The 26,100-nt window shown below is 36.2% G+C and overlaps 1 protein-coding gene across 16 annotated transcripts in view; it reads right to left on the minus strand.

Moving 5' to 3' along the window:
- RhoGAP15B (RhoGAP_ARAP and RA_ARAPs domain-containing protein RhoGAP15B) overlaps positions 1-26,100 on the minus strand; it is a 115,373-nt gene that overhangs the window by 12,718 nt on the left and 76,555 nt on the right. For 6 of the 16 annotated variants that reach the window (XM_073975303.1, XM_073975300.1, XM_073975302.1 and 3 more), the window contains 3 exons: positions 19,097-19,855; positions 255-2,765; positions 92-188 (listed from right to left, as the gene is read on the minus strand). In XM_073975303.1, coding sequence (XP_073831404.1) covers positions 92-188; positions 255-2,765; positions 19,097-19,845 — 3,357 coding nt within the window. In that variant the 5' untranslated portion in view covers positions 19,846-19,855. Of the gene's footprint in view, positions 1-91; positions 189-254; positions 2,766-18,943; positions 19,856-26,100 lie in introns of all 16 variants that reach the window. The other 10 variants (XM_073975294.1, XM_073975291.1, XM_073975293.1 and 7 more) reach the window with 3 other exon arrangements.

Genomic DNA, 26,100 nt, shown 5'->3' on the forward strand with positions numbered 1-26,100 from the left:
GGTGGAGGTTATAAAAATAAAAAGTTCGGCCCTGCCAATCTTAACGCCGGTTATATTTGTCCCGTCTAAAATCGCTATTCCGAAATCTTACCTTCAAATAACACCAACCAGCTCTATAATATTGACAAGTATATTTGACTGGAACAACATTTGTCAGACTCTCCAAAAGTTTTTGCATCCAAATGCCTCTGTAAACACACAAAACATTTACAGTTAATATCAATTCTCAATTGCCGCAATAAATCAAAACATACCTCTCTGACTCCTTGCCGACACCATATAAATGGCATGAACGTTGATATTTTACATTGCCCGCCGAAGCAGATGTTATTATTAAATTGGGATTTGATAATTGTTGACCACTACTGGACGACGAACTGCCACCACTGCCGTTTTTCGGAACAGATGTGGTTATTTCGAAACAATAAAACCGAGTAGAATTATCAGTAACACGACTATTACTGACACACTGTAAAGTGGTAATGTGTTCGAGTGGTATGGCTTCTTTGGGAGTTTTCATCTCTTGATCGAGGAATGTTTGGAATTGACGATCTCTTAGGATGGCCTTGCGATTTTGCATTTCTTTCAGTATGTCCTCAACAACACCGGATGGGAAACGTATCAATGGTCCTTCGTAACGCACGAGTAGAGGTGATAAACTAGGACGTGGTATCATTTGTAGTGTGACCTTGACATCACATGACTTTTGTTGGGTTTTAAAACTGGCTTTTCGCTTCAAGGCATCAACGTGGAATTTCACATTGGAAAAAACATTTTTTGTGTTATTCATAAAGCGAGCCGCAGCAGTACCTTGAGAGGTAGAGGAATGTTTCTGTTGTGCTGTGTCTGTGTTCTTATCCGACGGGCATTCCCCAATGGCTTCCAGGTAAGACGGTGGACTTTCACCATCTTCAATGTTTAGTTTATTGAAGGGATTCGCACGTGATTTTGGGGAATTACATTGCTTCTGTTGTTGTTGCTGCTGATGATCATCATCGGAAACAAACCATTGGGAACGTTTTTGCAATGATGGTGGCTTGCTTAAATCTACCCTATTGGAAGAAGAGGTGGGATTTTCATCAACACGACTTAGATATGGTTTGACTCTGGCTTCAAAGTCATCCTCTAACATATTTTCTCTGCTATCAGAAAGTAAATGGGCATTCTGATGGACAATTTGCATTGGTTTTGCGGAAGTGGAAGGTTTTTCCAATTGCTTTTGTTCTTGCAAATTAGGTGTGGGAAGTACTTTTACAGAGCCTGTTGATGTTGTTGTTGCTGCTGCTGAGGTTTCACTATTGGAAACAACCATATGTGTGTTATCTTCTTCGGAAGTACACATGCTTATGTCGTCATCTGATTTGGTACAACCTTGATCGTTGATACTGCCATAGGTATCTTCTTCCAGTAGATATTCTAGTAACAACAATTGATTGGATTTATCATTGCATTTTAAGGTTGTTCCACGTTTATGCATTAGAGGATCAAATTCTTGTATAATATCCTTGGAGGGTTTGGCAGCCGTACATCCTCCCACCGCCCCCAAATCTGCCTCATCTGCTGACTCTTCTTCAGATATTTGAACCAAAGCATTGCGTGGTGTTAATATATCATTGTTGGAGGTGGCCATTTCAAAGACATTGCCATAGGTGACATCTTGATTGGCATATATGGGATCCACATCATTCGATGAGGAAGTGGAGGCATTATCTTGATCTTCATAATATTCCCAAGAATCACTACGATCTGGTTGGGGTGTTTTCTTTTCCTCTTCCAAGAGTTTTTCTCTTAAAATCAAAGATTCTTCACGTTCCGCCTCGGCAGCTGCCACATTCATGGCATGCAATTCGGCCGAATCGATGTTGGGTCTTAGATTCGCAATATTGTTTTCTGGCAGTTCTCTTCTCAACTGTATATCTTCATAGTTTTTTCTTCGTTTGTGGCGTGCTGGAGGCTGGACTGGATTCAATTTACCATATGCCGGTTCATTGCTGTTATTGGCAAAATCTGGTGGTAATACCGGGGCTGGTATGGAAGGCATGGGAGGTGATGGTAAATCCATAGAATCTCGGGAATTTAATGTTTCCGAACTATCAGCGGATAAGGAATTCTGTGAACGTTTCAGTAAAACTTTGTTGGCTGCCTCTAAAGCCAAGGGATTGGTGTCTGAACTATCGGCGGATAAGGTATTCTGTGATCGCTTGTGTAAAACCTTATTGGCTGCCTCCAAAGCCAATGGATTTGTGGCAATCTGTCTTTTACTCAATACTGGGGTATTTTCATGAGATGTGGTGGTCAGTGAGGAATTAGATGAGGTTTTTATAACCTCATTGTATGAGGGAGGCTGCAGCAGTTCATTTTCTTTATCCTCTTCGGTTTTAATCACCCGTACACTGCGAGGCACTTCATAGGAATTATCAAAATCTTCCTGTTGCTGTCTTAGATCGTACATGCCTTTGGCTTTGTTAGACAGCGGACTGGTAAAGGTTATGCCATTAAAAACCTGATCATTAGGTGGCAGTGTTTGTGGTCTATCCATGTGAAATTCAGCTGTTGCGGTTTTATCTTTTTTGGTCAATGTGAAATTGGCACCCAATTTCTTCAGGCGACTAGTGGTACCAGCTCCAATGGAACTCAAAGCTTCACTTGATGACTTGAGATTTTTATCCAATTTATGTTTGGCCCCCTTGGCCTTTGATGCCACACGTTCTCCAATCGATTCAGTCAATAGTTTTGAGGTGGAGCCCAATGATTTGAGGAGATCACTAAAATTACACAAACATATTACAAATAAGTATGTATGTCATGAAAAGGTCAATGCGAATTCCAACAGTAATCCCAATAATGAGTCATATTTTAAATAAATTTAATGCAAATAAATAAATACGATATCCACACCAGTAGTCATCAAAGGAAACTGAAACCGAGATTGGTATTTTGTTGTGTATTACCCACTATTACATTTAACACTTTGATTAAACCCTCAAGCTGTTCGAGTGAGTGACTGACTGACTGAATGAATGTTGTTGCTTCCACCGCTATCGAGTTCAGACTGAAAATGTTTTTATTTTTCTTTAGTTTTTTTTTTCATTCACTGAAAAAGTACCAAGAAAACAACAACAATAACCCAATATTCTTTTACTTATGGTTGGATTATCGTCTGTGGCAATACTCTGTTCCTTTTTTCATTTTGTGTTCTTCTATTTTGTAACTTTACAATTTGCCCTTCTCCTACCACCCCTATTCTCTCCCCCACACAATAGTGTCTCCACCACATTGCAGCAGTTGTATGTCTTTGGATTCATTTTAATTTATGTCTTTATGATGTCGCTCCAAAGTAGAATAAATTGCATGCAACACTAAGATTTAATTTTCTTCTTGCATCGCATAGGAATTTCCTTCCCCCTCGTATTTCCTATTCTAAATTTAGGTGATAGTCAAGATATTTTTGTGCATCATTCACACATCATCCCTGATATGCTATTTGGCGGTTTATCTATTAGTACGTACTGCATAGTGCACAGTGTTTTCCTTGTACAAAGAAACAAGATGAAATTATTGTAATGTCAATGTCGATATCTTGTCCTGAAAAATATCTAAAGCTCCACTAATGGTGATCGATATAATGGGCTAATATGTAGACCAACCTCTTTCGAGTTGGAATATATGCGTGGTTTTTTTATTGCATCTTCCCGATGAAAGGCTTTCGTCTTTCGGTTGTTCGTATTTTATGCGTAACCTTTCGTCGGTATCTTAAAGAAAGGGTATATAGAAGTATCCTTTTTTCAGAAAGGGACTATAGAAGCATCATTCTTTCAGGAAGGGTCTATAGAAGCATCATTCTTTCAGGAAGGGTCTATAGAAGCATCATTTCCTTCAGAAGAGGGTCTTTCGAAGCACCCACTCTTCCAGAAAGTGTCTATAGAAGCACACTTTCTTCAGAAAGGGTCTTTCTAAGCACCCACTCTTCCAGAAAGGATCTATAGAAGCACCCTTTCTTCAGAAAGGATCTATAGAAGCACCCTTTCTTCAGAAAGGGTCTATAGAAGCACCCTTTCTCTCAGAAAGGGAATACAGAAGCACCCTTTCTTTCAGAAAAGGTCTATAGAAGCACCCTTTCTTTACAAAGGGTCTATAGAAGCTCACTTTCTTTCCGAAAGGGTCTACAGAAGCACCTTTTGTATAAGAAAGGGTCTACAGAAACACCTTTTGTTTAAGAAAGGGTCTATACAAGGACCTTTCTTTCAAAAAAGGTCTATAGAAGCACCCTTTTCTATCAAAAAGGGTCTACAGAAGCACCCTTTTCTATCAAAAAGGGTCTACAGAAGCACCCGTTCTTTCAGAAAGGGTCTACAGAAGTACCCGTTCTTTCAGAAAGGGTCTATAGAAGCACCCTTTCTTTTGGAAAGGGTCTATAGAAACACCCTTTTCTACCCTTTCTTTCACCTTTCTTTCAGAATGGGACTATAGAAACACCCTTTTCTATCATAATGGGACTATAGAAACACCCTTTTCTATCAGAAAGGGTCTACAGCAGCACCCTTTCTTTCAGAAAGGTTCTATATAAGCACCCTTTCTTTCAGAAAGGGTCTACAGAAACACCCTTTTCTATCAGAAAGGGTCTACAGAAACACCCTTTTCTATCAGAAAGGGTCTATAGAAGCACCCTTTCTTTCAGAAAAGGTCTATAGAAGCACCCTTTCTTTCAAAAAGGGTCTATAGAAGCACCCTTTTCTTTCAGAAAGGGTCTATAGAAACACCCTTTCTTTCAGAAAGGGTCTACAGAAACACCCTTTTCTATCAGAAAGGGTCTACAGAAACACCCTTTTCTATCAGAAAGGGTCTATAGAAGCACCCTTTCTTTCAGAAAGGGTCTATAGAAGCACCCTTTCTTTCAGAAAGGGTCTACAGAAACACCCTTTTCTATCAGAAAGGGTCTACAGAAACACCCTTTTCTATCAGAAAGGGTCTATAGAAGCACCCTTTCTTTCAGAAAGGGTCTATAGAAGCACCCTTTCTTTCAAAAAGGGTCTATAGAAGCACCCTTTTCTTTCAGAAAGGGTCTATAGAAACACCCTTTCTTTCAGAAAGGGTCTATAGAAGCACCTTTTGTTTAAGAAAGGGTCTATACAAGCACCTTTCTTTCAAAAAAGGTCTATAGAAGCACCCTTTTCTATCAAAAAGGGTCTACAGAAGCACCCTTTTCTATAAAAAAGGGTCTACAGAAGCACCCGTTCTTTCAGAAAGGTTCTACAAAAGTACCCGTTCTTTCAGAAAGGGTCTATAGAAGCACACTTTCTTTCAGAAAGGGTCTATAGAAACACCCTTTTCTATCAGAAAAGGTCTATAGAAGCACCCTTTTCTATCAGAAAGGGACTACAGCAGCACCATTTCTTTCAGAAAGGTTCTATATAAGCACCCTTTCTTCCAGAAAAGGTCTATAGAAGCACCCTTTTCTATCAGAAAAGGTCTATAGAAGCACCTTTTCTTCCAGAAAAGGTCTATAGAAGCACCTTTTCTTCACAAAGGGTCTACAGAAGCACCCTTTCTTCCAGAAAAGGTCTATAGAAGCACCTTTTCTTCACAAAGGGTCTATAGAAACACCCTTTCGTTCAGAAAGGCTCTATAGAAACACCTTTTTCTATCAGAAAGGGTCTATAGAAGCACCCTTTCTTTCAGAAAGGGTCTACAGAAACACCCTTTTCTATCAGAAAGGGTCTATAGAAGCACCCTTTCTTTCAAAAAGGGTCTATAGAAGAACCCTTTTCTTTCAGAAAGGGTCTGTAGAAACACCCTTTCTTTCAGAAAGGGTCTATAGAAACACCCTTTTTTATCAGAAAGGGTCTACAGAAGCACCCTTTCTTTCCGAAAGGGTCCATAGAAGCACCCTTTCTTTCCGAAAGGGTCCATAGAAGCACCCTTTCTTCAGAAAGGGTCTTTAGAAGCATCCTTTCTTTCAGAAAGGGTCTATAGAAGCACCCTTTCTTTCAGAAAGGGTCTATAGAAGAACCCATTCTTTAGAAAGGGCCTATAGCAGCACCCTTTCTTTCAGAAAGTTTCTATAGAAGCACCCTTTCTTTCAGAAAGGGTCTATAGAAACACCTTTTTTCTTTCAGAAAGGGTCTACAGAAGCACCCTTTCTTTCCGAAAGGGTCTATAGCAGCACCCTTTCTTCAGAAAAGGTCTTTAGAAGCATCCTTTCTTTCAGAAAGGGTCTATAGAAGCACCCTTTCTTCAGAAAGGGTCTTTAGAAGCATCCATTCTTTTAGAAAGGGCCTATAGCAGCACCCTTTCTTTCAGAAAGTTTCTATAGAAGCACCCTTTCTTCAGAAAGGGTCTATAGAAACACCTATTTCTATCGGAAAGGGTCTACAGCAGCATCCTTTCTTTCAGAAAGGGTCTATAGAAACACTTTTTTTTCTATCAGAAAGGGTCTATAGAAACACTTTTTTTTCTATCAGAAAGGGTCTATAGAAGCACCCATTCTTTCAGAAAGGGTCTATAGAAACACCCTTTTCTATCAGAAAGGGTCTACAGAAGCACCCTTTCTTTCAGAAAGGATCTATAGAAACACCCTTTTCTATCAGAAAGGGTCTGTAGAAGCACCTATTCTTTCAGAAAGGGTCTATAGAAACACCCTTTTCTATCAATAAGGGTCTAAAGAAGCACCCTTTCTTTTAGAAAGGGCCTATAGAAGCACCCTTTCTTTTAGAAAGGGCCTATAGAAGCACCCTTTTGTCAGAAAGGGTCTATAGAAGCATCCTTTCTTTCAGAAAGGGTCTATAGAAGCACCCTTTCTTTCAGAAAGGGTCTATAGAAGCACCCTTTATTTCAAAAAGGGTCTATAGAAACACCCTTTCTTCAGAAAGGGTCTATAGAAGCACCCTTTCTTTCAGAAAGGGTCTATAGAAACACCTTTTTCTATCAGAAAGTGTCTATAGAAGCACCCTTTTCTATTAGAAACGGTCTATAGAAGCACCCTTTCTTTCAGAAAGGGTCTATAGAAACACATTTTTCTATCAGAAAGTGTCTATAGAAGCACCCATTCTTTCAGAAAGGGTCTATAGAAACACCCTTTTCTATCAGAAAGGGTCTACAGAAGCACCCTTTCTTTCAGAAAGGGTCTATAGAAGCACCCTTTCTATCAGAAAGGGTCTATAGAAGCATCCTTTCTTTCAGAAAGGGTCTATAGAAACACCCTTTTCTATCGGAAGCCCTTTCTTTCAAAAAGGGTCTATAGAAACACCCTTTTCTATCGGAAACCCTTTCTTTCAAAAAGGGTTTATAGAAACACCCTTTTCTATCAGAAAGGGTCTACAGCAGCACCCTTTCTTTCAGAAAGGTTCTATAGAAGCACCCTTTCTTTCAAAAAAGGTCTATAGAAACACCCTTTTCTATTAGAAAGGGTCTACAGAAGCACCCTTTCTTTCAGAAAGGGTCTATAGAAGCACCCTTTCTTTCAGAAAGGGTCTATAGAAGCACCCTTTCTTTCAGAAAGGGTCTATAGAAGCACCCTTTCTTTCAAAAAGGGTCCATAGAAACACCCTTTTCTATCGGAAGCCCTTTCTTTCAAAAAGGGTCTATAGAAACACCCTTTTCTATCGGAAACCCTTTCTTTCAAAAAGGGTCTATAGAAACACCCTTTTCTATCGGAAACCCTTTCTTTCAAAAAGGGTCTATAGAAACACCCTTTTCTATCAGAAAGGGTCTACAGCAGCACCCTTTCTTTCAGAAAGGTTCTATAGAAGCACCCTTTCTTTCAAAAAAGGTCTATAGAAACACCCATTTCTATTAGAAAGGGTCTTCAGCAGCACCCCTTCTTTCAGAAAGGGTCTATAGAAACACCCTTTCTTTCAGAAAGGGTCTATAGAAACACACATTTCTATCAGAAAGGGTCTATAGAAGCACCCATTATTTCAGTAGGGTCTATAGAAACACCCTTTTCTATCAGAAAGGGTCTACAGAAGCACCCTTTCTTTCAGAAAGGGTCTATAGAAACACCCTTTTCTATCAGAAAGGGTCTATAGAAACACCCTTTTCTATCAGAAAGGGTCTATAGAAACACCCTTTTCTATCAGAAAGGGTCTACAGCAGCACCCTTTCTTTCAGAAAGGTTCTATAGAAGCACCCTTTCTTTCAAAAAAGGTCTATAGAAACACCCTTTTCTATTAGAAAGGGTCTACAGAAGCACCCTTTCTTTCAGAAAGGGTCTATAGAAGCACCCTTTCTTTCAGAAAGGGTCTATAGAAGCACCCTTTCTTTCAAAAAGGGTCCATAGAAACACCCTTTTCTATCGGAAGCCCTTTCTTTCAAAAAGGGTCTATAGAAACACCCTTTTCTATCGGAAACCCTTTCTTTCAAAAAGGGTCTATAGAAACACCCTTTTCTATCAGAAAGGATCTACAGCAGCACCCTTTCTTTCAGAAAGGGTCTATAGAAGCACCCTTTCTTTCAGAAAGGGTCTATAGAAGCACCCTTTATTTCAAAAAGGGTCTATAGAAACACCCTTTCTTCAGAAAGGGTCTATAGAAGCACCCTTTCTTTCAGAAAGGGTCTATAGAAACACCTTTTTCTATCAGAAAGTGTCTATAGAAGCACCCTTTTCTATTAGAAAGGGTCTATAGAAGCACCCTTTCTTTCAGAAAGGGTCTATAGAAACACCTTTTTCTATCAGAAAGTGTCTATAGAAGCACCCTTTTCTATTAGAAAGGGTCTATAGAAGCACCCATTCTTTCAGAAAGGGTCTATAGAAACACCCTTTTCTATCAGAAAGGGTCTACAGAAGCACCCTTTCTTTCAGAAAGGGTCTATAGAAGCACCCTTTCTATCAGAAAGGGTCTATAGAAGCATCCTTTCTTTCAGAAAGGGTCTATAGAAACACCCTTTTCTATCGGAAGCCCTTTCTTTCAAAAAGGGTCTATAGAAACACCATTTTCTATCGGAAACCCTTTCTTTCAAAAAGGGTCTATAGAAACACCCTTTTCTATCGGAAACCCTTTCTTTCAAAAAGGGTTTATAGAAACACCCTTTTCTATCAGAAAGGGTCTACAGCAGCACCCTTTCTTTCAGAAAGGTTCTATAGAAGCACCCTTTCTTTCAAAAAAAGGTCTATAGAAACACCCTTTTCTATTAGAAAGGGTCTATAGAAGCACCCTTTCTTTCAGAAAGGGTCTATAGAAGCACCCTTTCTTTCAGAAAGGGTCTATAGAAGCACCCTTTCTTTCAGAAAGGGTCTATAGAAGCACCCTTTCTTTCAGAAAGGGTCTATAGAAGCACCCTTTCTTTCAGAAAGGGTCTATAGAAGCACCCTTTCTTTCAAAAAGGGTCCATAGAAACACCCTTTTCTATCGGAAGCCCTTTCTTTCAAAAAGGGTCTATAGAAACACCCTTTTCTATCGGAAACCCTTTCTTTCAAAAAGGGTCTATAGAAACACCCTTTTCTATCGGAAACCCTTTCTTTCAAAAAGGGTCTAAAGAAACACCCTTTTCTATCAGAAAGGGTCTACAGCAGCACCCTTTCTTTCAGAAAGGTTCTATAGAAGCAACCTTTCTTTCAAAAAAGGTCTATAGAAACACCCTTTTCTATTAGAAAGGGTCTACAGCAGCACCCCTTCTTTCAGAAAGGGTCTATAGAAACACCCTTTCTTTCAGAAAGGGTCTATAGAAACACACTTTTCTATCAGAAAGGGTCTATAGAAGCACCCATTATTTCAGTAGGGTCTATAGAAACACCCTTTTCTATCAGAAAGGGTCTACAGAAGCACCCTTTCTTTCAGAAAGGGTCTATAGAAACACCCTTTTCTATTAGAAAGGGTCTACAGCAGCACCCTTTCATTCAGAAAGGGTCTATAGAAACACCCTTTCTTTCAGAAAGGGTCTATAGAAGCACCCATTATTTCAGTAGGGTCTATAGAAACACCCTTTTCTTTTAGAAAGGGTCTATAGAAGCACCCTTTCTTCAGAAAGGGTCTATAGAAGCACATTTTATTTCAGAAAGGGTCTATAGAAGCACCCTTTCTTCAGAAAGGGTCTATAGAAGCATCCTTTCTTTTAGAAAGGTTCTACAGCAGCACCCTTTCTTTTCTTTTCTTTCTTTCAGAAAGGGTCTACATAAGCACCCTTGTCTTTCAAAAAGGTTCTATAGAAGTCTCTCTATAACGTAGTAATTCGTCGGTCCACAAGTGCTACCTTATAGAGAAGTTCGACTGTATTGATTAAAAATGAGTTTAGGAAAGGGTTATATAAGTATCTTAAAATTTTCAGATATACATACATATTCGTTATTTTAGGTTTTATTTTGCTCTCTGCTACCCTTTTATAGGTACTCAAATTAATTTTTATTGAGTCCACCTTTCATAAATACCAAAGGAATAATTTCTCGTAAGAACGTGCTCAATTACTTTACAGGTCTGCACTATATATATACATATATACCCAGCTAAATAAATTTGAAGTAGTGCAATGTAGACTAGTTCTTTCGCGGCATGTTTTAATGCAATTTAAACGGAGTCGTAAAAAAGGCACTCCATTCCCTACATTTTAATCGCATTCGGATGCGATCCAATGAATTGCATCCTTTCCTCACATTTTAACTGCATCTGGATCCAGTTCAATCGGAGTCGTAAAAAGGCACTCCAATTCCTTACATTTTAACAGCATTTGGATGCGATCCAACGATTGACATCCATTTCTCGCACCCTAAAGGATTATTTATAAAATGCGATTCCAAAGTGATAGTTAAAATGCAGTAGTCAACCTCTTGTAATAATCATGAGTGAAAATGCACTTCCAAATCACTTGTATATATGATTGATTTAACTGCATCTTTGGACGCAAACTTTTTGCTGAATATATATTTTTCTTTTCATTATATTAAATCTTAAGCAAAATACTATTTTTTTCTTATTTTTCCTTGATATTCAATGTAAAAAAATTTTTTTTTGTGTCTTTTCCCCCAATCCACTGTGCTCCTTTGTCTTTTCCCTATCATCTTCAAAGAACTGTCAAGGGTGTGTCAATAACAAACAGTTGATGTTGATATTTAACGCGTGCCCTTTTTGGTACGAGCCGTTTTGTTGTATATTTTTAAAGTGATGGTACATTTTCAAGATCACTCCCAGCATCTGTTTTAAGTGAATTATGGAGTGTATGTTTGTTAATTTGTGTGTGTGCGCGACCATTTGTTTGGAAATTTGTGTTTTTGGCGGGTGTTTCCATTTTAAACCATACAAAGGGAAATTAAAAAATGTCTGATTGTGTTATTGACCTTTTGTGTGGTATTGCAATAGGGATCTGGATAGATGGATGACTGACTCTGGGTAGTGTTGTGGAAATAAACTTTATTGTTTCCGTTTTCAAAAGGGAAGTTTTTTACCACACTATTTTGGAGTTTATTTTTATACACTTTTTGACACTGATTTACTCTGGAGCATATTTTTTTGTTTGGTAATAAGTGGAATCTTATAAGAATTGATACAACATGGACATTTGTCAGAATATCATATTTGTAAATTTTGTGTCAGATTATTAAAATTCTTACAAGAGAAGATGCCATCAACTACATTAAAAATTTCAAGATGAAATTTATTTTAATATTTTTAAAATATTCGTAAAAATGTTAAATTTTCTAAATTTTTGTAAATTAAAAAAGTTTAGATTTTTCGTTCTGTTCTAAGGTATTAATTAAAAAATATTTTTGTGTTTAAAATTGTATCATACCATTGTGCAACATTTGGAAGGTAATAGATCAGTTTTACACGGTACATCTACAATAGTTTTCTTAGTTTCCATTAAGAATTTGTTTTGCACTATTGGAAAGAAATTAATACGAAACAATACAAGAAAATAAATGTTATGTTTATTCTCTCAGCCATATGGCTACAGAGGTAATATCTCAGCAAAATTTGAAGGAAGTGGTTCTATGCGATGACGTGATTTCATGTCATCTTTTATATTGGTTCAAACGAAGTCGTGAAAGATCTAATATTTTCATTAGCATTTGAAACCATGCAAAGAAAGCAGTGAAAGATCCGATCTTTTCATCAGCATTTTAACCAATTCCATCGACCCAATAATGATGATGTTTGTGTTTTTTATTTACACACCTTTATATGTACTTTCTTTTATGTCTCTAAATATGTTTAAAGCTATATAAGGTTTATTATTTAATATAGGCCTGATGTTTTCAGCGATTCAAAATCACAACCAAAGTTGTTAAAAGTCTCGTCGTAATGTTGTCATGTCACACTAGTACGACTTCTAAACAATTGGCTGCCAATCATCGAGCTAAAAATAGAATCGGACTGTATTATAAAAGTTCCCTTGTCTGTTCTAAATCTGACATAGAATGAAATCAATCAAATCTCGTTTCTCGAAATTTGAACAAAAAGTCCAAAAAGAGAAGGAACAAGAATCTGAAAGATGTAACGAATTTTGGAAAAGAAATGTTATAACTCAAAAATAAATTAATAACGCATAAATGATATTTTCCTTAAAAAGGCTCTTCTCTCCTTTCGTTACATTTGATTCTCTAGAGATCCCAAAAAAGCAAGTCAATTTGTAGATCCCTACGTAGCGATATCATTTCTTCCCGAAATAATAGAGTATAAATTTCCAAAATTTTGTTATAAAATTAAAAGTAATTCACGAACAAGAAATTCGTAAAGGAGTGGAGTTGGAGTCAATGTCGAAATCTGAACTGGTGTTGGGAAGATAATAGAAACAAGAAAAAAAGTATCAGTCGGCTTTGCCGACAGAGATATACCCTCAGCCTATGTGAATTGAAACTTCCATCTACGGCCAGATCGAATGTATTTAGGTTCTTTTTATTATTTTGTGGCCTTCTTTGGACATTTGAACTTGCCAACGAAAATATGGATTAGGATTGAAGTTCAAAAGTGTTGCAGAGGAGGTACTTAAAGGAATGGACCGACATAGTCCAATATGAAAGTGGATCTTATTTTGATAGTCATATCCTTTCGACAGATACCACGCCCACTAGTCATTTCAGTGGGTCATCGTACAACTTTTTCATGCAAAAGCATTGGTGAAAATGACATGCCAAAACATTGATGAAAATGACATGTCAAAGCATTGGTGAAAATGACATGCTTAGGATCCAAACAATAACGTCATCTTTTGGGAGTCACGTTCATATAAAATTTATGAGTGAAAATGACATTCCAGATCACTTGCATAAATAATTCAATTCATGATTTGTCATCGAACATTTTGCTGGGATATGGTAAAAAACAAATTTCTTGTGCAATTTCATTAAAAACAAGTAAAAAAGTATCAGTCGGCTTTGCCGACAGAGATATACCCTCAGTCTGTATATATTGAAATAATTTTTTCCCAAAAACGTATGTATTTAGGGGTTTTTAAAAATGTTGGGCATTTGAACCGACAAAAATGTTCATTGGGATTAGAGATCAAAAGTTTTGCGGAGGAGATACTAAAAGGAGTGGATCTACATTGACCATTATGGAAGTGGATGTCCAGTCACTACATATGGTGCCATAGGGGGTTTTTACACCCTTCGGGATGTTTGATCAAGAAGTATGGACTTGCCCCTGAAAAAATTTTTACCAACCTAAATGAGGCAGCGAATGCAAGTTGCTTCAACAAAAATCAAAGTGATTCGATAGCAGGTCTTAAAGTGAAATTATCCAAAATTTTGTGTGGGAGGTACCGGATGGAGTGGACAAATATAGTCCATATTTGAACCTGATCTATATCTAGTAGATATATTAGGATGTGTAAAGTATGGACCAATTCGGCCACTCCCTTCAAGAGTTGCCGTATGAACAAATTTTCCGAACATTTTTGAACTTTTCTGGGTGAGGTACCTGAAGAAGTGGACCGATGTGGCTTATCTTCAAACTTAAACTATGTTTGGACAAAATATTACTAAGGCAAAATTTTGGACCGAATCGGCAGCTCCGTTCGAGAGTTATCTTGCGCTCCAACGGTGGAGTCATAGGGGTTTTTTGCAACTTTCAGGCTATTTTCTCAAGAAGTATGGACTTGCCCCTAATGAAACTTGTACCGTCGTATAGAGGGCAGTGAATACAAGTTGCTAAAACAAAAATGAGAGCCATTCGAGAGATGGCCCTAAACTGAACTTTTCCGAAATTTTGTGTGTCACCTGAAGGAGTGGACCGATTGAGTCTATATTGAAACATTATCTAAGTCTGTAACACACTTTACGATGGGCAAAGTATGGACCAAATCGGTTACTCCCTTCAAGAGTTATCGTGCGCACAAATTTTCCGAACATTTTCGATGTTTTGTGGGGGAGGTACCGGAAGGAGTGGACCGATATAGCCCATCTTCGAACTTAAACTAAGTTTGGGCAAAATATTTTGAAAGCCAAAATTTGAACCGAATCGTTTCATCCGTTCGAGAGTTATCGTGCGCTCCAGCCAGCCAGACAGGCAGACAGACAGACAGAAGGACGGACATTGCTCAATCGACTCCAAATTGTTTGAAACACATTTCGTCCAAACATACTTGGGGTCTAAAACCATTATTTCGATGAGGCACATTTTGCCCGTATGAAAGTGTGTATTAGGGTTATGACTTTTTTACAACCTCATATCCCTGCATCATAGCGTGACGAGTTTTGCCATAAGATTACATAAAATCTTAATTATAAGGTAATTCGGTGAAAAAACCTCACGCACAAAACGATTTTAAAATTTGAATTTATCAAAATTATGGGCAATTTTTTGAAGTCACTGAAAACAGATATATAATTGAAAATAAACTTTAGAGCCACATGAGATAATTAAAATTACATAAAATTTATTTCTCACTATTTTGCTTCAATTCAATCGTAAAAATGTCGTAAACGCTTTTATTCAAAAATATAATTTTTTAACAAAAAACAAAAAATTTAAAATTTTTTCAAAGTGACTTTTTTCGCAACTTTTTTAATATTTGAATGAAATAAACGTTATTATAGTTATAAGTAGGCTTACATTTATTCATTCGTGCAACAAAAAATTATTTAAAAAAAAAAATTTTTCATTTCATATATTTTTTCAAAAAATGATTTTTTTTTTTAAATCGATTTGTGCGTGAACTTTTTTTATATTTCAATGGAATAAACGATAGCATAGTGAATAATAGGCAAAAGTTCATTCATCCCTGCTACAGGAAATCATTTTTGAGGAAAAATGTCAAAAAGTCATAACCCTAGTGTATATACCCTCGTTAGCATAAATGCTGAGGGTATAAAAATTTAAAAAAAAAATTGCGAGAATATCTGCAGTATTTGGTAAAAAGGTTAAAGAAAAAAATGTTGTTCCAAATCCGTTCACATTCACAAAATTGGCGGTTTTTATTCTTATTTAAAGAAAGCGGTTTTATTATTATTTTAAGAAAAAATATTTAAAAATGTCTTATTTATTTTTATGAGAAAATTTATGGATAAATCACTACCCAGCAAAAATACTCATTACAAATTGGCCTACTTTCTCATTATTTTAACATGGGCATGTCATAGGGAGTAAGTACTTACTGTTTGGCCACTAAAAAGTAGATAAATAAGTAGTTACTCCCTGGTTACTTCAAGTCGTAACTACTTATTTATTTACTTTTAAGTGCCAAAAAATAAGTACTTACTCCCATGGTAGAACAAGAAAAGGTAGCAGCAATACCCAGCTGACTGAACTGGGTTGTAGTGTTAGTGTCAAATTCCATTCGACATTTTATGTATTTATTTCAATGTTCGATGTATATTAGGGATATATATTTTTCAAGAACAAATTTATTCATCAGAAAAAAAAAAAAACTATTTCCCATAAAGACGGCTTCATATCATTGACATGTAACCTCCTCCAGGTCCAAACGACATGCCGCACACTAAAACACCGCTTATAGAGGCGGTACAATATTTGTTAAACTTGAAAAGAATAAAGCCCTAATAAACATGTGCTTTTTTGTTTTCAAAAGCAAATGATTGAAACAGCTTCTCTTTTTTCAATGAATTACCAGCGACCCGAAACATGTTTGCAAGTATTCTACTTTCTGCGAGAAATTATGCATTTAGTGGAATGATATGGAAACATTCAAATTGAAAATCAAACGAGTTTTCATTCATGTTTTCCAAAATATTCAATCAAATGTGAAAAATTATTAGTTTTTATATTCCAATAATTTATAGACATTTCCTTGTTTTGTTTACATTTACGTTGACACTAAGGTTTACAAACAAAAACAAATTCCTTTGTGGTTGTTGTTCGAGTTGTATTTGTTGTAGTATTAACTTTACCTTGTATTTGTTCTACCATGACTTACTCCCTATGACATGCCCGTGTTAAAATAATGAGAAAGTAGGCCAATTTGTAATGAGTATTTTTGCTGCGTAACAGCACACCATTTCTATTCGCAGATGTTTAAATATTTACTAAATTTATTTTTATTTTCGCCAAAAATCAACAAATAATAAACAATCTTGAAGTAAATCCAAATTATGCTGTCCAGAGTCCGTACAAATCTCTACAAAATAAATTAAAAATATCCGCAGAATCTAGACATGCATAGAAAAGTATGAAATTGAATATATAGAGATTGGCTATATAAATTGCATATTATAGCAACAACAACAAAAACTTATTGTTAAAATATTATTCCAATACATTGCTTATTTTCGGTTCGATTAGAAAAATTAGAAAAAAAAATATTTGAGAGTTCTCCGACTATTTCGCTAAAATCCCATACAATAATTGATGTATACTGATAAAACTTCATCAATAAATATGGTTTATCATAGGGAAAGCTTAACTGCTTACTGTGATTACTTATAAGTAGACATCTTACTTTTGCATATTTTTGAAATTTTAACCAATTGTATAGCGTTCCAATGAAAGAAATTCTATGTCATATTTAAATAATAATTAATAAAGTCGGTTGATGCGCCTCCGCTTTTGGCTACAGCGAATCCATCTCTTTCCATATCCTTGCATATTTCGATGTTTCGCTCAGCGGCCAAAGTGTGCCGTCAGTTGCATCACACAATGCAAAAAACGTTAAAGTGGGTAAAAGTCGCGCAATGTGCACACGATTTTGATGTGCATCCGATTTCAGTAGCACCCATCAAAATACGCCAATATACACCTATTTCAAATAGATTCTTCAAGAACCGCGGATGTGCCTCCACATTATATTTCAGGTAAAAGACCCATATTATTCGCGAATTACTGTAATTTATGATATAATTTTTCGCAAATATTATAATCGCGCATAAAGGATTCCACTTATGTAAAATGTTTTAAAGAAAATTGCGGCTTAGTACGCGTATTTGTCAAAATATATTTTTGCAGATTTTCCTGTTTTTAAAGTATCTATATCCACCGTTTTAGTGGTTGGATTCGATCGCGGAAGGGCTCATTAGATCCGTCACGTGAAAAACTAACTTCACGCGGGGTTCAAACTGAATGGCACTTGTAAATTTTAAACGCAAAAAATAGGTTTTTTAAGAAAATTCACGCATTAAATTTTGGCCTTTAGACCAAATGTGTTCTTCTTTGACACAGCGGTGCCGAAGTTTTTCGGCAATTTACACACATACGACCCGAATGCATAGAAAGAGCGTACGAAAAAGAGACAATGTTTTGATTTGTTTTTGTTTTGTAGCGTGCGTGCATAAAAACACACTAACACACAGTCATAACTTGCCAATAGTTTGAATACATTCACATTTTGGGCTGTTCTCTTTTTGGTCACGTCTGCTTTAGACTCCAATTACTAGGATAATGTAAAGAGCGAGCACACTCATGTGATATACATTAAACGACGTAAAATCACGAGTTCTATAATCCCCTTATGAGTTTGGATTATTATCTTGTTCCGAGTCCGGATTTTTAACAAAATTCAAAAAACCCCAAAATGCCGGCTATAAAATGTCAACATCAATTTTAGGTGGATGCAGTGAATATATCTAAAAATTATACACTAGTATCATGATGTAATTCCTTCCTTGGGCATGGTCCTATAAAATGTAAGGTTAAGCCAGAAATCGGAAGGGAGCATACAAAATTGTTGGCTTCAACCCATGTTTACCCATTTTTCTACATTAATGCCAACGCAGCTTCCACGAAAATTAATTTTAATGTTCGACATTATGGGATCCCTCCTAAAACACTTCATTTTAAATAATTTCATTAATACTATATACATAGAATATGTTAACAGTTCGCGAGTTCTGAAAGGGTGAAACTCGGATTCATCGATTGTAAAACATTTTTGGTTTTTGCCATATATATTTTGGATCAGGGCAAAATTCTAAGTCGATATAACCATGTCCGTCCGTCCGGACGATATTTCCATTCCATTGAAATTTGGTATTTGGCAAATGTAGCCAAGACCCTCAAAATACCTTTATACTTTATATGGGACCTATAGCAAAACGAGGACATATATAGACCGTTTTTGGTAGAAATGTTTTCTAACATCTGGAAACTCTAATACCTTCAAAAATGTTTAAAGCGATGTTTCGCATTATGTATTACTGTGACAAAATGTGGACCCATACAGACCATTTTTAATATCAAACGTTCTACGGACCTCCATTATATGGTGGAGGGTATAAAAACCTACATACGGCGGGTATATAGAGTTTTCAAAAACCATGTAAATTGTACACAGTGTTATACAATGTCAAATTGCTTTAGATAATTTACGCGGTTATCTTAATAATCAATACTCTTCATATAAATATACAAATAATTTACAATTGAATTATATCTAAAACCCAAAATCAAACAAACTATTATTACACCCGCTTAGTAGTTTAAAAATATTGTACAAAATTTAGGTTAATTACAAAAGTCATTTCCAAACTATCCAATTTTAAATAGAACCCCAACTAAATTTGCATGCCGTGTTAACAACAACAAAAACAAAAAATGAAATGAAATCAAACAGATATTTATATTACTTATCACTGGCGATGGAATTCAGAATATAGTTATCGACTATATTCACATTTTCCTCATTATCTTCAATGGAGGAATGATCAGAATTATCATTAGAATCAGTAGGGCTGTTGTAGTTGTTGTCTTGACTGTTATTATTGTCCTTCTTTACATACCCTGGTGATGGTGATTTATATTTGCTGTTATCCGAACTGTCTATGGAATCGGCTAGTGATGAGATTGAGGAATTAAAACTCATCGAAGATTTATTGAGTTTATCACGTTTGAAATTTATGTCCTTTAAGTCCGCATCTCGTTGGTGGTAACTACTGGTGGTGGAAACTTCGCTTGAAATGGAATAACGTCTACGACGCTCCATTTCACGTTCGGAATTCAAATAAGTCTTGGGTGGCAGTTCGGGAGCGCGTCGTGTTACTTGTATTGCCGATTCATTGCTGATTTTATTGATTGCCCCTCCAGAGCTATCTAAGATGTTAAACGATTGTTGTTGGCCTCCTGGTCCTGGAGATGCTGGCACAATAACTGTGTTCTCATAATTTTGTATTTCATTATTTTGTGGTTTACGTGGACGTGGTGCTGGTTTTGGTGTTGGTGATGCATACGTTGGAACATTTTCATTAGCATTGGGCCCGTACAAATCATTGGTTTCCGTCAATATCGATTTGTTATTATTGTTGGTTGGTGTTATATCATCATCGCCTTCCGGCAGTGTAGGATACAATAAGAATACCTTGTTATTTGGCACCTTTTCATTATTATTGGCATTATTTTGTAGATTTTCAGATTTGATATTTAGGTTCTTATTAATTAGCTCCACGGCAACATTTTCATATTCACTTTTACGCAATTCTGGATACAAACGTCTTGGTGCCGGCACCGGACGCACCGTTTGTTCGTTGTCCATTGTTAAACTACTAAAAATAGAAAAAGGAAAATTGGTTAACATAAGGAAATCATTGGAAAGCACAGTTATTTAATTAGACTGATCCTAAGCGAACTTGTATAAAAATATCTGCATATTTAAATAAAAAATAAGGACATGTTTGAAAAATATTACCCAGCAAATCAATAGTTGAAAGGAGACAAAACATGTTCCTAAAATAAAAGCTAATATGATATATTCGAAGTGGGTCAATTATGTTATATCCTAAACCACCACTCCTCGTAATGAACTCGCATCAGATGCTAAGAAATTAAAGATTTAATAATATTCATTATTCAAATCGAATTATTTTTGCTATATGAGACTTTATTTGAAAGAACAACGTCCCACTTTAAGTAATACAAACTTTAAATTTCTTCGCAGAGACAAAATAGAATATACCCATTATATCGATGCTACTCGTGGTCCTGTTTAGAGCGATATTATGTTTTTCGTGGACAAGTCCATGCTTCCTAACATAGTGGTCCAAAACCTCTAAGTTATACGATGAACAACTGGAATGTCAAGAGGACGTGCTTTCTTTCGAAAGGAAATGAGTCCCAAAATAAGAACCACTTCCAAAATGGACCATGCCGATTCCTTCGGCCAGTTCATGCGTCCAAAACGCTCCAAATACATAATTTTTATACCCTCCACCACATGGAGGGTATAATTAAATTTGTCATTCCGTTTGTAACACATCGAAATATTCGTCGGAGACCCTATAAAGTATATATATTATTGATCAGCATAAAATTCATGTCCGTCAGTCCGTCCGTCTGTCTGTCTGTTGAAATCAAGATACAGCTCGCAATTTTAAAGACAGAGAGTCAAAATTTGGTACAGAAGTTTTTGTTACTTGCAGGATGGTTGGTATTGAAAATGGGATATATCGGTCCACGTTTTGATATAGCCCCCATAGAACGGTACCTCCCGATTTTCGGTATTTTTAAGGTTTTAGCTTCATTATCCTACCAAAATGGCTGAAATTTGGTACGTAGTCTTCTTTAGAGGTATAAAACTTTCCCCCAGAATTTTGTCGGTATCGGTCTACATCTTCATATAGCCCCCATAGAACGGTACCTCCCGATTTTCAGTATTTTTAAAATGGCTGAAATTTGGTACGTAGTCTTCTTTGGGGGTATAAAACTTTCCCCCAGAATTTTGTCGGTATCGGTCCACACCTTCATATAACCCCCATAGAACGGTACCTCCCGATTTTCGGTATTTTGAAGGTTTTAGCTTAATTATCACACCGAAATGGCTGAAATTTGGTACGTAGTCTTCTTTAGGGGTATACAACTTTCCCCCATAATTTTGTCGGTATCGATCCACCCCTTCATATAGCCCCCATAGAACGGTACCTCCCGATTTTCGGTATTTTGAAGGTTTTAGCTTAATTATCACACCGAAATGGCTGAAATTCGGTACATAGTCTACGATGGTGGTATAAAACTTTCCCCCAGAACTTTGTCGGTATCGGTCCATGCCTTCATATAGCCCCCATAGAACGGTACCTCCCGACTTTCGGTATTTTGAACGTTGTGGCCTCAGAATTCCACCGAAATGGCTGAAATTTGGTATTTAGACTTCGTTGGGGGTACTCAAACTTCCCCTTTAAATTTGTCGGTATAGGTCCACGCCTTCATATAGCCTCCATTAAAAGGTACCGATTTTTCGTATTTTGAAGGTTGTGTCTTCAATATTTCATCAAAAATGGCGGAAATTTGGTATTTTGTCTTCAATTTGATATAAAACTGTTCGCCAGAAATATGTCTGTACAGGTCCACGCTTTCATATTGCCCCATTTCTGACTAAAATTCGTTGGTATAGGTCCATAGAACGGTACCCCCCGATTTTCGTAATACTGAAGATTGTGACGTCAATATCCAACCGAAATGGCTGAAATTCTTTATTTCGTCTTCCAAGAGTTATAAAATATTCCACAAGAGTATTATCAGTATAGGTCCACGTCTTCCTATATCCCCATAGAAGCGTAATTCTTGATTTTCGGTATTTTTTAAGTTTTAGCCACATTCTGTTACCGAAATATAGTAAATTTGGTATTTAGTCTTCTTTGAGCCTAAAAACTTTCCTTCAGAAATTTGTCGGTATAGATCGACGTTTTGAAATAGCTCCCATAGAATGGTGCCTCACATTGTTTTACCGAAATTGCTGAAATTTAGTATTGTCTTTTTCATACACGAAAGGAAACTAATTATTCCATTTTACTTCAATACAACTTGTGGTGGAGGGTATAACAAGTTCGGCCCGGCCGAACTTAACGCCGTTCTTACTTGTTTTCCTCGATATTGGTCTTCAATTTACAATAAATTTTATAATATATTCAAAATGGTATGAAAAAAGGGGTTTCTGTCCGATGACGACCAACATTTATCTACAGAAAGCTTATAATGTAATATTGGGTCCAAAACTCTAGTAGCAGAGAATAATCGATAATTCGCTCTAATGTTTACTTAGGCTAGACAAAGTCGTCTATCTTCCTTAATATATTTTATTTGCTTTTGGAGAATGGTAATATTAACTGAAGCGTGTTTTAAAATTAGCCAGTTTTACGAAGGATTAATTAGGGATTTATTTCATTCCAAATATTGTATGTTCAATAAATTTTAATAGTTTTCACAAAAGATTCATGTAAGTGTTAAGTCATTATAACCCGAGGCCAAATCTTATAAGCCGAATATTTAATCCTTGGTATCATCATAACTCCTTCACATAATCATAAAGGGGTATTGCGTACAATCTGCATAAGCCACCATTATTACAAACATTTATTATGATCACCCCGTTAAGCTTACTACCTGCGGGAATTGTGGTGTTAAGCCACATTTTGTCTACCCTTCAATTTAGTATAGCCAAATGGTCTTAAGGAGAAAATCCCTTTTATTATTTTATGATCCCGGATTAATTAGTTACTTTCCAAATATTCAGCTATAAAGTTGCGCAAGCACGTATCTGGTATTTCGGCTACCTTTACTCAGGTCACATTGTTTAACTAGTATAAATATTATCAGCCAGTAGAGAATAGTCAGCATTTGCAATTGGAATAGCACCGGAGTTACACAAATCACATATTTCGTTTGTAAAAATGACTTTAATCGCAAGAGAAGCTTTATCGCCAAATAAGAAGACTGGCAAAGAATCCGATAACGTTATGAAGTCAATGATCGACATTTTCTTTGTCATTGTAAAGGTTGTGAAAATTGTCATTACGGCCTTGAGTATACCACAAGATGAAGAAGGCATTAAATTGAAAACTCAAAGTCCAAGATTTACCATAACAGCATCGTTGCAAACTTCATCTAAACCTACGGAATTTCATAATTCACAAATCAAGAAGAAAACATGTCATAAATGTGAACGTATAAAATGCAAAACGCGGACCACGAAAACAATACAAGAACAATTGGAGTCAGCAGCATCAATACCAGTTTCATCATCAATGCAAATCTCATCATCATCGTCGTGTTCTTCAGCCTCATCATCAACTACAACAACATCAGTATCAAACAATGCCGATCCCAATACGAAATCATTGCCAAAGGTCAACTCATCCCCAATAAAATCAGAAGAAACGACAGATATGAAAAAGTCAGTAACATTCAATATGGAGCACAATACTGTGAAACTAATCGAAAACATAAAGGCGGACAGACTAAAGTCCCAACACAAAGTGAATTCTTCACTTGAGAAATTGTTGGCTGGAAGTGTAAATGAGAAACAACAAAGGAAAAGAACATCGAACAGAGTACCATCTAGAAGCGTCGTCAATCAACATCAACAAACTGAAAAAGTTTCTTTGAATGTTGACTCCGCCACTCAAAGCCCAACCAAATCAAAAAATATGGAAAGTCCTCGAACTCCTATGACATACCTTATTAACAAGAACCAAATAAACACATTCAACAAACATGACATTGAAAGTGTTGAAAAATCTTCGAAAGTAAATGTTGAAATTTATCGCATAGAACTTTTACATCATTTACTGACCATGCATAAGGCACCGCCACCAACTCCAGCTCGTAGACGTTTAGATTTTCAAGTGAATTCTTTGTAATTTGTAATGTTTAATGTTTTTTTAGTCTAGTGTAGAATTGTTATTAAGCAATTTATTTATGAAATATTTAATAGCTTAAATAAAATAATTTTGAAAATAATTGTAAATAGACTGTGCAACAAAATGGAGGTGAAAGTCTGGGGCACGGAAAATTCCTCTTGGTAAAGAAAGGTCTTGGTGAGTATATTAAGAACCCCGAAGGATAGATCTGCCGTGAGTCGAACTTCCGCGTTATAGCGTGATGAAGTTTTTGCTAGAGACCCTGTAAGTCGTCAGGAATTAGCGTTATACCTTTGTTCATTGTTGCTTTAGCTTATTTTTGAGATGACGAATTCAAATGAGGATTATTTTCGTAGAGCACTTCGACCTTCTAACTCGCTTCCTTCAATGTCCTTTTCGTCCTGTATTTTAGGAGCCGCTATAAAAGTACCACAAGATGACGTTTTCAGCTTAGAAATGTTCTGCAGAAATTTCACTGAGAAAATTTTAGGTACGGATCCCATTGACAACTAATCGATTTTGTCGCGTTTTTATAGTCATTTTTGACATTTAGCCCTGTTTGCTCAGAAAAAAATGTGTTTTGTGTTTTTGTATGTTCTGTAACGAATATACAAAAAACAAAATAAAGTCTTTTTCTGAACAACAAGTAAAAAAGTATCAGTCGGCTTTGCCGACAGAGATATACCCTCAGCCTGTGTATATTGAAACAATTTTTCCCAAAAAAGCGTATATATTTAGGGGGTTTTAAAAATTTTGGGCGTTTGAACCGACAAAAACGTTGATTAGTATTAAAGATGAAAAGTTTTGCGGAGGAGATACTACAAGGAATGGATCGACATTGACCATTATGAAGTGGATCTCCAGCCACTACAACCTTCGGGCTGTTTGCAAAAGAAATATGGACTTGCCCCTGAAAAAAATTTTTACCATCGTAATTGAGGCTGCGAATGCAAGTTGCATCAACAAAAATCAAAGTGATTCGATATCAGGTCTTAAAGTGAACTTATCCGAAATTTTGCATGGGAGGTACCGGATGGAGTGGTCAAATATAGTCCATATACAAGCAGAGAAAAAATATTTTTCGCTTTTGTTGGAACAAAAATATCTGTTTTAGTTCCAAAAATGTATTTGTTTTGTTCAAACATTGTAATCCAAATCCAAAAATACCATCTTTTGTTCCAAACATAGAAAACAAAAACAACTTTCGAATTTCCGCAATATTGTAAAATTCGTTAACAATACCGATTGTAGGAACTATCATAATCTAATTTTGTTTACAAAAAGTATTGTCAACCCAGAAAACCAGCCCAGAAATTTTTGATTTGAGTGTATATACTTCTCATATACACTTTTCGCATAACTTGGATATAAATGTCGCGTATAATATTGCAATCATTGATGAACACAATACATGGTTTGCTGCATTGGCTCACAACAAAGACAAACAAAAAGCCACAAGCACCCACCACAACATAAGGAATAATTAAACACCATAACAAACTCCGGTATAACACCAAACCTCAAAGCACAATGAAGATAGAAGAATGAAAAAAAAAAACAGAAACAAATAAAAACAAGAGTCTCCTTGTTGGTATACATACACACAAAAACAAAGATAAAGGCATTATGTCATACAAAAAAAACTCACCATAATTGTTTTTTTTTTCAACACGGCATCGAATAGCGAGAGAAGAGAAAAAATTGTCGAAGAAAAGTGAGAACTATTGTCCAGTTGACAAAAACAATTTTTGGATTTAACAAAACCCAATTGTTGGAATCACAATACTACATTTGGAATTTAACAATATCTTTACAATACATATTTTGCTCTTCGAATATTGTTGGATCAATCATATTTTTTTCTCTGCGTGTATCCATCTATATCTGGTAGATACATTAGGATGTGTAAAGTATGGACCAATTCGGCCACTCCCTTCAAGAGTTACCGTATGAACAATTTTTCCGAACATTTTTGAACTTTTGTGGGGAGGTTCCTGAAGGAGCGGACCGATATGGCATTCCTTCGAACTTAAAATATGTTTGGACAAAATATTACCAAGGCCAAATTTTGGACCGAATCGGCAGATCCGTTCTAGAGTTATCTTGCGCTCCAACCACCTCACACGGTGTCATAGGGGTTTTTTGGAACTTTCATGCTA

This window comes from Musca autumnalis, unplaced genomic scaffold (assembly GCF_047663935.1).
Source record: "Musca autumnalis isolate F117 unplaced genomic scaffold, ASM4766393v1 scaffold_3, whole genome shotgun sequence".
Taxonomy (NCBI): Eukaryota; Metazoa; Arthropoda; class Insecta; order Diptera; family Muscidae; genus Musca; species Musca autumnalis.